The 14,798-nt window shown below is 42.1% G+C and overlaps 1 protein-coding gene across 1 annotated transcript; it reads left to right on the plus strand.

Moving 5' to 3' along the window:
• The first annotated feature begins 2,510 nt into the window (after positions 1–2,510).
• LOC120792851 (zinc finger protein 536-like) lies at positions 2,511–13,013 on the plus strand. The gene is made up of 4 exons (XM_040132231.1): positions 2,511–2,627; positions 4,280–5,939; positions 11,453–12,388; positions 12,967–13,013. Exons 1-4 carry the CDS (start codon positions 2,511–2,513, stop codon positions 13,011–13,013), a joined length of 2,760 nt encoding a protein of 919 aa, XP_039988165.1.
• The last annotated feature ends 1,785 nt before the right edge of the window (positions 13,014–14,798 follow it).

Consider the following 14,798-nt stretch of genomic DNA (forward strand, 5'->3'; position numbering starts at 1 on the left):
CATATTTCCTCCAGTAAATCATCACTCATGTATACTTTACTTAGTCATTTTCACATCTTTGCCTCCTGCATAAAAAGGATTTGTGAGCAGTTTTTCATTTGAAAACTTGTAGTGAATTAGGAGTGTTGACACAAGAGAGGGTTTCCCAGAGGCTCATACAGGTACAAACACAGCTGGTCACCACTAGGCAAACCTGCTGTTTTCAGTCTGACATACAGTTGCTATGCCCTGTAGCTTTTAGTATGTTGTAAGAGGAGCTTATTTTCCCTCTGTCGCCACTTATCAAGGCCACTTATCTGCATTACTGAATGAGACAAACAAAATTAATCGAAAGCCTCCTTTCGCTGAACATGTGAAAAAGCTGACTCCTAAGTAGCCGCGCATCACCACTACACCACATGCACACCAGATTTATTTATACAGGGCACTAGCCAGATTTTTGATAGTCGTAAAAGGAATGGCATAGATTTACTGCATCCAGAACAAATGTGTATGTATTCCTTTATAAGTTCTTTAGCTATTACTCACAAGGAGCTAGTTTGTCAGTGCTGTGTGTGCTCTTTCTGTGCTCTATACTCCCACAGTAATGAATGGTGCTGGTTAGACTATTCTGTCTCCGTCAGGCTTTTTTTTTGGGGGGGGGGGGGCTACAGAGAAGCTCCTATAGGGTTTCATTAATCTGGTTGTCAGAAAGTATATGGGTGCTATCTTTTGTACGGGTCATGGTGGGCAGCTGTGTTACCACTGCCCTCTTCCTTGTACAGGCTCTTCATCCCCTGACAGGGCAGTGCACAGGATGGTTAGCTGGCTGATTTGGTCGTTGGGCGCATGGGTGGAGTGAGACACAGGGGGCATAATGCATCGCATGGAGCTTTTACTGTCTGCACAGAAGCCTGCTCTGTGATAATGAATAAAACAATTGTTATCTGCAGGCTGGGAAGTCAGAGAATTCCAGGAATTTTGAAAGTCGTGATCTCTTGTTATGTTTGATTTTGATGTAGGCGGAGGGATGTTACAAAGAATCTAGGACAACAGTTATGTATAGCATTGCACTGTATCCCTAGCTAGTGTATATAAGGTATGGCTAAATATATCAGACAGTATCAGTAGATATGTATTTCATCAGAATCTTGTATCATCACATATCAGATCTGTAACTGTATGAATGAACAAAGCTTTTATTATTGTGTATTGCATACAACTATGTCGAGCATGCATGAGCAGAAAGCGCAAATTAATTTAAGATAAATCCAGAGCGCCGTGTACACATTTTAAAACTATATCCAAAAAGAAAGTGAGAGAAGAGAGAAATTAGAACAAATAGTAGTTAAATAATCCATCTTCCCTTCTCCTCCAGGCTTCTGAGACAAACTAAGTAAACTTAAACACTTCGAAATCTGAACAACCATGCCGAAACTTGATCATCCGTACACCAGAATATTTCAGGGTTTTGTCGAGCCATTTCATAGTAAACTGGAACTCTTAAATCATCATAGTATATAATACACAAAAAAAGACATTTATGACTTTAAAACTGTGTAGGTTTACCATCAGACATCCATCAAGTATTTACTCTATGTTATCACACTACCTACGAGTTTTTTCCACCTCTCCTTGAGATAATCTTAGTTTTAGGTTACATTAGACAGGTTACTGTAACTGTTGGTTACAGGCTTATGTCACTGTTTGTGGTGCATTCTCAGTAGTTTTCAGCTCAACCGTAGACATAAATTATTAATACTTTTTAACTGCTGTTAAAAAACACATGAAATATGCAGTTCTGATCTATAAATTTTATTCATGTGTTTCGTTCCAGTGTCACCTAACTATGGATTTACGATATTGTCCATCCATCCTAGCTGACAGTATGCTGCAACTACAAAGTAAAAAGATTATACATCCACCTTCTTGTAGATTAAATACTGAAATACAGAATCCTTAGCCTGACTGCAGTGAAAATAAATCTAACAATGTTTGATATTGTCAGATCTAAAATCATCTAAAATGCACAGCTCCCAGGGCTGGTTTAAATATGTACGTGTCAAATTTTTCTTTTATTGCCTGTGCTAAATCACACCTGCTCCTTGTTCGTCAAGGCGCAGCCACACCTAAGAGACACTACTGTGACACGATGCTTAATAACAATCAAGCACCTTCTCAATCTGCACCAAAAGAGCCTAATCCACTTTGACAGAGAAAACACCTGACAGCCCTGCGTGCCGCTCCCTATCTCCACCAATTCCTACATAACCCCCACACACACATGCGCAAAAACATGCACACATACACACACACACACACACACACACACACACACACGAGCGATGAAGTTTTCATCCCTTCTTGCTATGCTTAGTTAATCAGGGGAATACCACTTTAGCAAATATGAAACGGATCTAGTGTATGCAAATATCATTCCCTAACTTTCTCCCTGTCAGATGTGATTAGGTCAGACCTGTATCCTTACATTGATCTCAGCCTAGAGCAGACTGACTGTTCTCGCACCAGCCATGCCTGCAGGCATTCCAGCTCTTCATCTGTGTGGTTTTGTGTACAACATTTTCAGTATGACTGAGGTTGCTATCGACAGCAGCAGCAGCAGCAGCAGCAGGTGGCTCAGACTCAGTGTCAGAGATTTTATTTGGAGGGTCTTTAGTTACATTAAATCCAGTGTCTTGATTTTAAATAAGGTTGTGTTTAGTTTGGCTTACTCTCTTATTACTTGCCTGACTCCTGCCTGTCAGCTAGCTAGATGTGACAGCAAAGTACACGTGTTACTTAAAGAAATAAACACACAGTTATACAGTAGTCGAAGTTACTAAATATCACAAGATGGTGCATATGCAAAGCCATTCGGACTTGAGTCTGGTCAATCATTATTGATTGGGTGCAGACTTCAAAATGGATACTCTGTACACCATTACACATCCAAGGCTACAGTACAGTAATGACATTAATAGAGGGAAATGCAATAGTAGTTCAAATGACCGTAACCCTTGAAAGTGGGTGGGAGATGGAGGAGAACATCTTCTGCTCCTCCCTCTGTTCTGACTGCGAAGGAATACCAGGTTAAGAAATATTAAGTGGATCTACTGTATATGAATATAATTTACTCACTTTTTTTCCCTGTCAGATATGACCAGGTCAGTAACGTATGGCTAAATTGATTTTTGATCTACAGCTTAAAGCAGGCACACTGCTCACACCAACCACTGCTGCCAGCCTGCCAGCTCTTTATCCGTGAGGTTTTGTGTACATCATTTTCATGACTGACTGAGGTTGCAGTCCAGGATGATGTAAGCCTGTGTTAATTCAGTGTGGACAGTGCAGGCTTTGTTCTGTGCCCTTTGGTGCTGCACTAGAGCTGTGACCTCTACCATTGTAGCACGATGTGAATTTGAAGCTTTGTTTTGCTGCTACAGCTGAATCATAAAAAGGGAGCTGGGCAGGGGGAAAAGTGAAGCATACTTTAGCTTTCCATTTGGATATTCTTCCTTTAACTTTAGTTTGCATTTTTGCATCATTAAGTTGTTTATTTTCCTTAGTACTCCTGTGACATAATTATCCTGGTAAAGGTTTTATTCAAATATGCAATAGACCTGCTGAAAAAGCTTAACTTTTTTACTTTAATCTTTTTTTAAAGCATTTCACCGACTTGTGAAATGCAAAGGAAGGGCAAGTAGAAGCACACAGTCTTTGATGTTTGTGCTGCCTTAGTATTGCATGTCAGTACAAAATGAGATCTAGACAAAGATTTTCATCTTACCCTTTAGTAATGATGAGATATTTCTTGAGGAAGCTTATGTGGTTTCACTTAATCAGCATTTTCACAGTCTCCAACAATAATCTAAAACCACAGGTATACTTAACACAGGATGAGGAGAATCAGAACCTACTGAGCTCTATTTCCTGACCTATTTGTGGTGCATCACTGGCATTATACAACAGTTGCAAAAGTACAGATATACACACTTAATTGACAGCACAAAACTGTATTTTGACATTTTACTTGCCTGTTGTTTGGGCATTAAAACGTGGAAATAATGTATTTGAATACTTTCTTTGTTTTGGCAGAGTTTGAATTCATTTAATGTTCCCTTTGTTTTCTCTTTAGATCTGCACTACAACAAACAGACATTTCATCTGAAGAGCATGAATCCACATCCTGTTTCAACTGCATAAGAGCAAACAGTCAGCATATAGTTCACTGCTAACCTGTGGACTGTCCCACATAGACACTCCTGACCACCATACCGTAACATCAGCCATTCCCTGAAAGGACAGCTTCATTACCCCATCCACCCATCCAATTACAAGCCAGATGGCGCTTTTGGCCAATCAAATCATGGATGCAAGGATTCTCAGCAGTATGAATGGGAGAGTAGAGCTTTCCCAGTTCCTGAGAGTCACTAATCAAAGCATCGTTTCCCAGGTAAATTCTGCCCAGGATGACAACCGCAAGAACAGGAAGTATCCCTGCCCACTGTGTGGAAAGCGTTTCCGCTTTAACAGCATCCTTTCGCTTCATATGCGCACGCACACTGGTGAGAAGCCCTTCAAGTGCCCATACTGCGACCACAGGGCTGCACAGAAGGGCAACCTGAAGATACACCTCCGTACTCACAAGCAAGGCATTCTGGGCAAAGGCCGAGGGAGGATTAGAGAGGAAAACAGGTTGCTTCATGAGCTTGAGGAAAGGGCGATACTAAGAGACAGGCAGATGCGAGCTGGTCTTGTTAGCCAACAGCAAATATCTAATTTACCCCAACTTCAAAATACCCAGTTGTCACAGACTGTCCCAACACAAAACCAGTTCTTAACCAATTCTGGTGGAGCAGAGAGCCAGCCACATAAATCTACATCCCCAAAGGTGAATACCGTCCATGATGAGCCAATCCAGCCCCAACCCACCGGCTTCCGCTGCTCATTCTGTAAGGGAAAGTTCAGGAAGCAGCAGGAGCTTGAGCGGCATATCAGGATCCTGCACAAACCCTATAAATGCACATTGTGTGAGTTCGCTGCCTCACATGAGGAGGAGCTCATTGGCCATGTTGAGACGACACATATAACCGCAGATTCAGGCTCAGGACAGAAGCCTGCTATGGGGCCTGGTGACAAGGGGAAGCCTGTTGGTGAATTCCCCTGCGAGGTGTGTGGCCAGACCTTCAGCCAGGCCTGGTTCCTGAAGGGTCACATGAGGAAACACAAAGACTCTTTTGAGCACTGCTGTCAAATCTGTGGACGTCGTTTCAAAGAACCCTGGTTTCTCAAGAACCACATGAAGGTCCACCTCAATAAGCTTGCTGCTAAGAGTAATCTCCCTGCTGAGCATGACGCCTCAGTTAATCTGAATAACGTAACGCAAGACCATCAGAGCAACCTTTACTCGCAGTACATCTCCCGCATTCACAACAGGTTCCTGACGGCTGAGAGAGCTGACCATTCAGATTATAACCAGATACTCACCACAGCAGGCGCTGACATGAAGGTTAGGGAGATGTTAGGGAGGATGATTTCCTCTGGTCCAGGCCCTCTGACAGATTCAGAAAGCTCCTCACTGTTGGGTTTAAATCATCTCCACCCAACATTGAGCTCCACTAGCATGGAATATCTGCAGAAAGTCATGTCTAACAGAGATATACTCAACAGCAGCAGCAGTTACCCAGGCTGGCAGATCATGACACAAGGGCTGCCTGTTGAACAGCAAATGTTCAGTCCTAAAGACCAGCAGCAGTGCTCCTCCTATCTGCCTCAGAGGTGTCTCCCTGTAGACGATGGGAAAGTGTGTCTAAGTGACCCAGACACCAAGGCCATCAGCAGACCCGGTAGCCCTGGCAGCGTGAGTCATCATGGGCCAACGGAGATCATCACAGAGACAGGGAACTCCGTCTCTGGCAGCTCCCTGGACCATCGACGACAATCTTCTTCTCCAGCTACAGGTAATGCAGGCATGAAAAGCTATTTTTTTAGAAAGCTATTTTAAGATGTTGTTAAAGGGGCACTCTGATGATTTTACACATAAAGTTCAGTTTACTTGAGACTTGCGTAGAAGAACTACTCAACCTATGAAAACAGCTGGATAATGTCTTTTGTGGCTGTGTGGGGAGCTGTCCAAAAAATAACCCTCATTATGTCATCAGGTAATAGACCCTGATGACATCACTAGTTTATTTTTTTCACACTAGGAACTAAAAGTCAGGATATCGCAAACTCTGCTGCTTCTATTTTGACCATTCTTTAATTTCACATTTTTTTTCTTTCACATTTTTTTATTTGACAGTATAAAGTACAGAGGCAGACAGGAAATAAGATGGGATGCGACAAAGATCCAAGCTAATTTTGAACAAGCAACGTTGTGGTTGAAGTGGTATATGTGTTTACCCATAGGATACCGTGACCATGGCAAGTCCCCCAACTTTATGGAAGTGACATACTGAATTGCTGGAGTGCCCCTTTGATATTTTGTCCGTATTTTTGCAGGATTATTTCTAGTAAGAGAATCAAAATGACCTCTGGCTATCATAGATGTAATTAGTTCATTAAAGAAAATCTGTGAATATCACAACAAAAGATCCAGTTAATGCTCGTAATTTTTTACATAAGTTTTTTTTTCTAAAAAGACAAAGGTGACAGCTGTGGCCTTATCTTTAATGCCACTTACTGTAGCCCACTTACAGTACGTGAAGCGCAGGGTCAGCAACACCACAACAGACATGACTGTTATCCACGAGGACTTTGTCTTCCTTTTAAAGATAATGGAATCATGTTGAATTGTAGGGATAATTAGTACCCTCTATTTTATATCCGTCACATCCCCACCCCTTGCCTACGGGGGCACAAGATGTTAATGCATGCCATCTGGTGTTTTTAATGATTTGATATATACCACCCAGTGATTTTTATGATTTGATCTACCACCTGGTATTTTTATTGATAGGCTTCTGTTCCACCTGGTGATTTGGATGATTTGGCTCTCTGGGTAAATGCCTTTCTTGTCATGGCATCCTGCTAACATGTTATCATGCGCCTAAATTACTGCTATAACAGCATTGTTAAGAGAAGAGAAGAAAAATAAATCCAAACTTTTGTTCTGTTTCTTCATAGCTTATGACTATAGTTATTTTCTTCCAGTGTTGGAGTACTGCTGTTATGTACATCAAGTCTGATGCGCTCTTGTGGGATTTGATCCAGCATCCTCTTAAATGATGGCCGTATAGCAGAGATAAATGGATCAGGTCTAATCTCATTAGATGTTTTGTTTCCATATTGTACACACATACTGGTATCTGCATATTTACATGTAAATGTTCACAATTTATGGCCAAATCCCTCTCTGGTTGCTCTTTAAGAAACATATTCAAGCTCTGTTGTTTTTACTTTCCCCCTTCTCCCCTATCTTCAACACCATACGGTGTCACTTCCAGAGACATTTATGATAGCTGGCTAGCCGAGGATTTGAGTGTGCACAGTTCTGGGATGGCACATTCTGTATCAGACTCTAATTTCAGTCAATATTAAGCATGGAAACTAATTCATTGTAAAGGTCAGGCGTCATTGCTTTAGTCAATGATGGATCCGGCAGGCTCGCTCTCCCCCTCTCCTCCTCTCCTCTCTGTTCTTAGTCCTGTGTAATGGTAGACTCACTCTGGGGGCTTAGCACCGCATTGTTTAGCTCTGACAATATATCCCAGAGACCTCTGCAGCTGCTCCCTGCGCTCACAATGACAGATTAATTAACAAAATCACACGCTGCTGGCCCTGGCTCAACACACAGGTCTGCTGCGGGACAGATAGGTAAATCCTACACATATGGAGAACACGCACCACTTGATGAGGGTTTAATAACAGGGATAAGTTTTTTCGGAGGTGGGGGGTTGTAACTGATCAAGTCTGTCTGTCTCGATGGTTGGATGTGGAGGAAAGGAGAGCGAGTGTTTTCTAATTCAGGAGAGCGGAGATGCTGAGGAAGAATTACCACTGCCAGATGTTCAGCTTGAGGAACATTGATTAGTCCAGAATTACTGGCTGCATTATTCATAGTCAGCCTATGGTGGTCATGAAGTTATTGATGTCCTCAATATGGATAGCAAATATAGTACAGTCATGGCTGTCAGAGTGAGAGACGGCTTCTTTGCTTGATACATCCAGATACAGTGCTGGATTTAGATGTTTAACTACAAATACCCAGCATCTTAAATTAGAAATCCTGCTTTGATTTCAATAGATGGTGTGTGTTACGAATTACTTCTCTCAATATCTAATCAGGACAGATTTGAAAATGCACTTTGACTTTAATTATAATCTGAGATTAAGAATAATGACTCTTCTTAAAATGATAAACTAATGAAGGGTGCATGCTTCAGGCCTCTGACCTACATTGGACCAGTTAGATCGCAGCTTCGAATAAATAACATGCCCAAACATAAAATACTCTGACAGTTATTAATTAGTCCCATTCAATACTCTTAACCTCAAGGTCAATGAGCAGACACCATGTAATGATGTTGTCCCCACATGTGTTTTTCTTCCCTTATTCCCTGCTTTTACACTACTTTTACTGTAAGCATTAACGTCAAGAGAGCCTGAAATGATAAGTGTCTGCAAACTGTGAATGGTAATTTGAGCAGTGGTTTACACAGACACACAGATAAAACAGGCTTCTGTACAGAATATCACTTTCATTCGGCTGTTCCAGTTACATCAGCCTATTCTTTGTGATTGCTGACAGTAAAAGCATCTTTTAACTAAACGGGTCTTTATCTAACCTGGTCCTGTGTTGGGCTTCACAAATTCAGCTCTTATTCAGAGATCAGAGTCAGTCTGACTGGTTTGTCTTAACTGATTACCTGTTGGCTTTTCCGTCTCCCTCTCACTTCTGTCTTTTAATCCTCTTTTTAATTATTATTGCAGATATGAGGCTCAAATTAAGCTCAAAATGCTTGTTTTCCTAGCATGCAGATAAAAAGATTTATCCAGGGAGTTCTGAACACCTGCCTTGAAATATTGTTCCACCGTCTCCTGAATGCCATTTGGCTTAATTGACTTGGAAACGTCCCAAATGCGTCATTGACTATGTGGTCTAATTAATATTAATAATATATGCTATTATAAACATCAAAGAACATCTGGTGCCCCTGTTTTTCTCACCAGTCTTGTGTGTGACTCTCGCTCTCACTCTGTTTCATCTTAAACCAAACCAGCCACCATGTATCTCTGTTTTGCATTTCAGGTGCTTGATTGCATATATAGAAAGAGCCAAAGCGAGACTGTATGTAGAGTTTGATATCTACAATATAACTGCCAAATGCCTATGTAAGCATATAGTATGTGAGCCTGTGATTGCATTGACGGTGATGTATGGTTATAAATCTTAAAGCCTATTTCCATATGAAATGAATCACTTGTCCAAGCCCAGCTGCATGCTTTTTCCATAGACAGAGCTCACTTGAGGCTTTTATTTATTTATTTACCTTTTTCCTCCGCCTTACACATCCAGTAAGGGCGGATAACTCATACGCATCACTTCATTAGATGCTCTGTGTTAGGTGAGAGAGGCTGGGGTTTGTAATGATGCAGTAATTGGAGTTTTGCTTGATAAATCTAAGCTCTAAAATTACTCCTCTCACATAATGTGAGCCTCGGCAGTGTAAGTAAATCTTAAACTGATTAAGTTAGCATGAACCAGGCAATCACAAAGATGGCACCCGTCCAAAGGAAGAGAAAGAAGGCAGAGTCTTCAGTCTTTGTGTTGTTTTACGCTCTCATGTAGGCTGGAAAATGGGTTTAGGAAGGTCCACGCTTTAAGATGAGGTCAGATATATGTGTTTTCTGCATTTGGAGCTGGCCAGTAATGTCATCGTAATTTATGCCACAGAATAATTGAGATATATAGCGTGTCTGATAGAGTTCCATTAAGCTGTTTGAATTTTTTTGTCTGTTACTGGAGACAAGGGTGTGGCACTGTTGAAGTCTCTTTCCCGCTCTTGCACAACTGCGCACGTCGCCACGTGCCTGTAATGCACGCAGACATTAAATCAAACGTTCTGTACAGACTGTAGACACACACACACACCCACCCACACACACACACACACACACACACACACACACACACACACACACACACAAACACATATAGCAAACACAGTGGTGACTGTCTTTAGTTCAAGGACATGAATTCGCCATTTTAGCTGTGATTTTTCAATTTCATTAGGTTCACCTCTATTTCATTAATACATGGGTGTTAATTTATGATTTTGTGCGTTTGAAATACTGAAAAACAACCCTCCTTTTACTACCATTCAGCTCACAATGGGGGTTTTTCTATTAAAGTTGGAAACAAAGTAAAGTAACAACTACAGATCATTGGATTTAGATTTACCTCAGTGAATTACTTCAGGGTCAGCTCTTGAGGTGTATGAAATTGATATTTCTTTGGCAGGTATGAATCGCTGTTGTAACTCAGATATTAGTCCATTAAAGAAGAACAATAAGGCATCAATATGCATAGAATTAAATTAATGGTGGTGGGTTTATCTCCCTATCCCAGACTCATCCCTAAAAGACACAGTATAATGTATGACCTGACCTTCAAATGCCAGGAGAGTGTTGGGCAATAAACTGCCAATATTTGTGGCTTAATGGCGTCGGATGACTTTTACTGTAATTGGAATGGCAGCGAAACAGCTGGGCTGTTTAAAGACAGTGCAAGGCTGGGGTCTCAGACAATCACTAACTCAAAATGGTCACAGGGAGTGTGTTTAACCCTGGAGGGTGTTTCTCTGATGGCTATAAGGATTAAACTGTAGGTAAACAGAGGGAAAAAGACATTTAAATTACCTTTAATTAAAAGTTATGGTGTGCAGGATCAAATTGTATCCAGATGGATATTATTCACTGGAATAAAAGGAGAAAAATTACCCTTTGTCATTTTCCACAATAATACACTTTGTACTTTTTGAATTATGTTCCCATCACACCATTTTTCAAGTATGAAGCAAAAATAAACTCAACTACAGTACATGTTGCAGTTAATCAGAACTGCTCATGTGTTGGTTATTTTTGACTGGGAAACCCACTTACTGGTTTTGATGGAATGAGGTTTTCGTCTGCGACATTTACCTTGTTCTGGTTGTTTTACAATTTCACTGTTTATTATTTCTGGAAGAATCTTGTTTGGTGTTAACATCTTTGGGTGTATTTATTGCACATGGTGGTGGCATCCATACTGTAAAATGATGGATCGCTGGAGCTGAAAGCTGATTACAAGCTTGATTTACTGCAGGGCAGTGCTTAAATCATTCAACTCTGCCTGGTGTGGGATTGCAACATTTTTCATGTTTAGACAACGGATGTTTGTACATACTTTTCTTAGAACAAAATGCTCAGTATGCCTCATATGCACATAGTTTCCTAATTTGATTTGGATGGTATTATGTTTTTGCTGTGTTAGGTGAGAAGGTCTACAGGTGTCCGCTCTCCGGTGACTACACCGCTGCACAGAAAGCCTCCCTCGGCTTCCATCTAGAACGCTACCACTTCCCCCACTGGCAGAACAGCAGGGACCTTTCTTCTCCGCTGCAGCCCACCAGCAGTAGCAGCTCCAGCCCAAACCCCAAGCTCAGACCCAGATCCAGGGAAGACTGGAGCCCAGCTACAGGTCACTACCTTGGTCTGGAGAACCACAGTGAAAACCCCCTGCTCATCAATAAGCAGCCTGACCTCACTGACGAAGATGCAGGTGTAGACTGCTCTTTATCTGCTCAAACCAGGAAGTCCCAGTATGAGCCCTTAGATTTGTCCATCAGGCCAGAGTCTGTTACGTCTCATGCAGTGATGTCTCCTGCTGTACTGGTACAGATGTCTGGCTTTTTTAGTAATGGACTCTCCTCCTCCATTACCCACCGGCTACAAAGTTACTCTAATGCTGCAGCTGAACTCAGTGTGAAACCTGCATATCAGTGTGACCTTTTGGTGCAGGGAACAAAAGAAGAGATGAACACACAGAAAGGAGGCTCCACTTGTCACGATGGTGAACCTGAATTTGAGAAATCCGAGAAAGGGAGGGAGGACAAAAATGACGATGCTGCAAAGTGGCAGACCCCGAAAAGTAATGTCCTGGAGCCAGAGGAGCGGGGACAGGCCAGTGCTGATTTCCAAGGTCTCGGTGAGAAGAAGCAAGACAAGCCGGGGCAGTGGGGCCGAGCTTTGGCTGAATCTCCCATCTCCTCTCTGGAGAACTTGACTCCAGGACAGGCTGATCAACTCCAGCACCAGGGTGGCTTGCTCTCCTTCCTTAGATCCCAGGGGGGCCTGAGCAGTGCACCTGCCAGCACACACAAAGCCAGTCTGAATGGTGGGGGGAATGTGGAGAAAGATTTTGCATCAGGTGAGCATCAGCTTATATATCATATACTGTATGTTAAATGCAGCTGTCACAGTTATCAAGATGTAGCCAGTACTGTCTCCAGATTTGAAAGTATCTATTGCCACCTAGTGGACAAAGACTGGTCCTTCCTTTTCCCCCCATCTTATTATCTACTTCAAGATGCTTTGCACCAACCCAATCCGAGTGTGATAGACCACTGCAGATGGGAATATAACAACATTACAATTATGTAACTTAATCCTATATATAATTGGCTGACTGGTGTACTGGCTGAATGTTTTGTACCAATGCGTGACACTGTGAGCAACAAGGAGGCTGCTATAGAAATCCAAAAAAAGTTTTTGGCAGTATATCAGCCCTCATCACCTGACAGCGGAAGTGTGAAGAGTGAGTGTGAGTGTGTGAATGAATAATGCCAATTATGAACAACACACTCCCCTTATACTTACAGCACTTTAGTTTTTTCATTTCTTGCCAGATCTTATCTCTTATCTCAAATAAGGACTAAAGAAGACACAGGTGTGTGGCACTGATTACCCCTACACTTTAAAATATGATATAATCTCCTTGTGTGATAGGTTACAAATCACCCAAGCCAGTGGAGCCCACTGATGGAGAGGCTTAAGCTCTTGTGATGGTGTGATATGCTTGCTGAGTGCAGATTTAATAATACTGTCTCTCAGGAGAGGGAATCCAACAGCTGGGGTCTTTGATATGCATGTATTATGAGTGCAACATGATACACCTTCCCTCTGATCCCCCTCTTATTCAGAAACTCAATATGTTCATGTGAAAGACAGGAAAGTGCCTGTCAACTCCATTAGGGATTAACATCTGTTCCCTTTCTTTATGATTCTAACAGCAAGATGTAGTTTTGTATTTGATTGTACAGATGGTTATTATAATACGCCAAAAAGCACCCCTCCCCTTCAACTTCTGTCATAGCCGTCAAACTGTTCATGTTTCTTTCTTGCTTTTATTGCATATAATGCCGTTTGGATTGAAAAATTAGATAGGACTTAGAAAAGCTGTCAGTTTTGAGTTATCTTTTAACAATTTCTTTAAAAATCTCACAGCAATTGGCATCATCAACCCATTTCCACTCAAATACAGCACATTTCACCCTAACTGTTGCTTCTGTTTCACAGATCTGACCAGTGTATTATTAGCTGCGAGGACTTATTTCAGGCATCTCCTGCCTTTTTTTTTTTTTTTTTTTTGCTGAAAATTGATCCACCATATTTTTTCTCTCCCTGAGGAAGTAGATGTCAAAGACACAATAAACACCTGTCAGTCAAACTGGACATTGAGACAGGTAACTGACATTGAGAGTCCATTGAGTGTCCTCTAAAACTGAACCAAGCAGGTGGCCCAGCAGCCTGTCCTGTCTGCAGTGCTGACCAGGTGGCTTTGTCATGGGGCTGTCTCCTGTTGCCCCCATCCTCTCCATACTGTATGGCACATCGAGTGGCATGGTGACATATTGCCGGGCAGTTTGGACATGGAGTGATGTGTTTGTGATGACAGTTCAGGTCGGCTCCAATGTGCCAGCAGTGGTAATTGGCCAGATGGTGACCTCTGGTTGAACCTGTCTGCATGCTCATTAGTCTCACTGAGCCCTCCCTTGTGTTTTAAACAGAAACTCTCATCTCTGCACTGCTTGCACTAAACCACACGATGGCAACATTTACCACTCTAACAGTTAAGATGCTGCAGGCTTCAAAATATTTCTTCACAAGGTATTATGGCATGCATTCATATTTCACAGGCACAATTTGGACAACTATTTTTGAAATTACATTCATGTAGCACCACAGATGCATCCAGGTTTTGACTATTATCTAACTCCAACCCAGATAACCTGTTAACTAAACTAGCTATCTCTTTTATGGCATCACATCAGGCCTCTCAAAAGCATGAGAACAAGTAAATATGAGAAGATCGATAGAGAAAGGATTAAGAATGAAAGAACACGTAGGACAGAGGGAAAGAAAAGGCCCTGATTTGAAAGGTTGAAAGGGGTGAGTCATTATCTCATTGTCTGACCTCTGTATACCCTCTGCGGACAGGGTGACAGAGAGTGAGAGAAAAAGAGAGAGAAAAGGAGCGAGAAAGATCACCATAGATGGAGATAGATGGAGCGACAGGGAGGTGAAAGAGGAGCGGTGGTGCGGCTGTCTCCGTGAGCAGATGTCGTTTGAGGGCAGCGAGAGGGCAGCGCGGCCTGCCTTTGTGCCGTGCCTCTCCCCATAGAGATAATGAAGGGTGGAGCACTGGGAAGGATGTGCAGTCATCACTCACTGTCTGTGTGCCATCAGAGCTCAGGCCTGTATCATCCGTCACCATTCAGCTCCTCTGGCCCCCGACGGCCCCGCCACTGTCATCATGGTCATTATGTCAGCCTGTGACA

The sequence above is a fragment of the Xiphias gladius genome, chromosome 8, assembly GCF_016859285.1.
Source record: "Xiphias gladius isolate SHS-SW01 ecotype Sanya breed wild chromosome 8, ASM1685928v1, whole genome shotgun sequence".
Lineage (NCBI taxonomy): Eukaryota > Metazoa > Chordata > Actinopteri > Istiophoriformes > Xiphiidae > Xiphias > Xiphias gladius.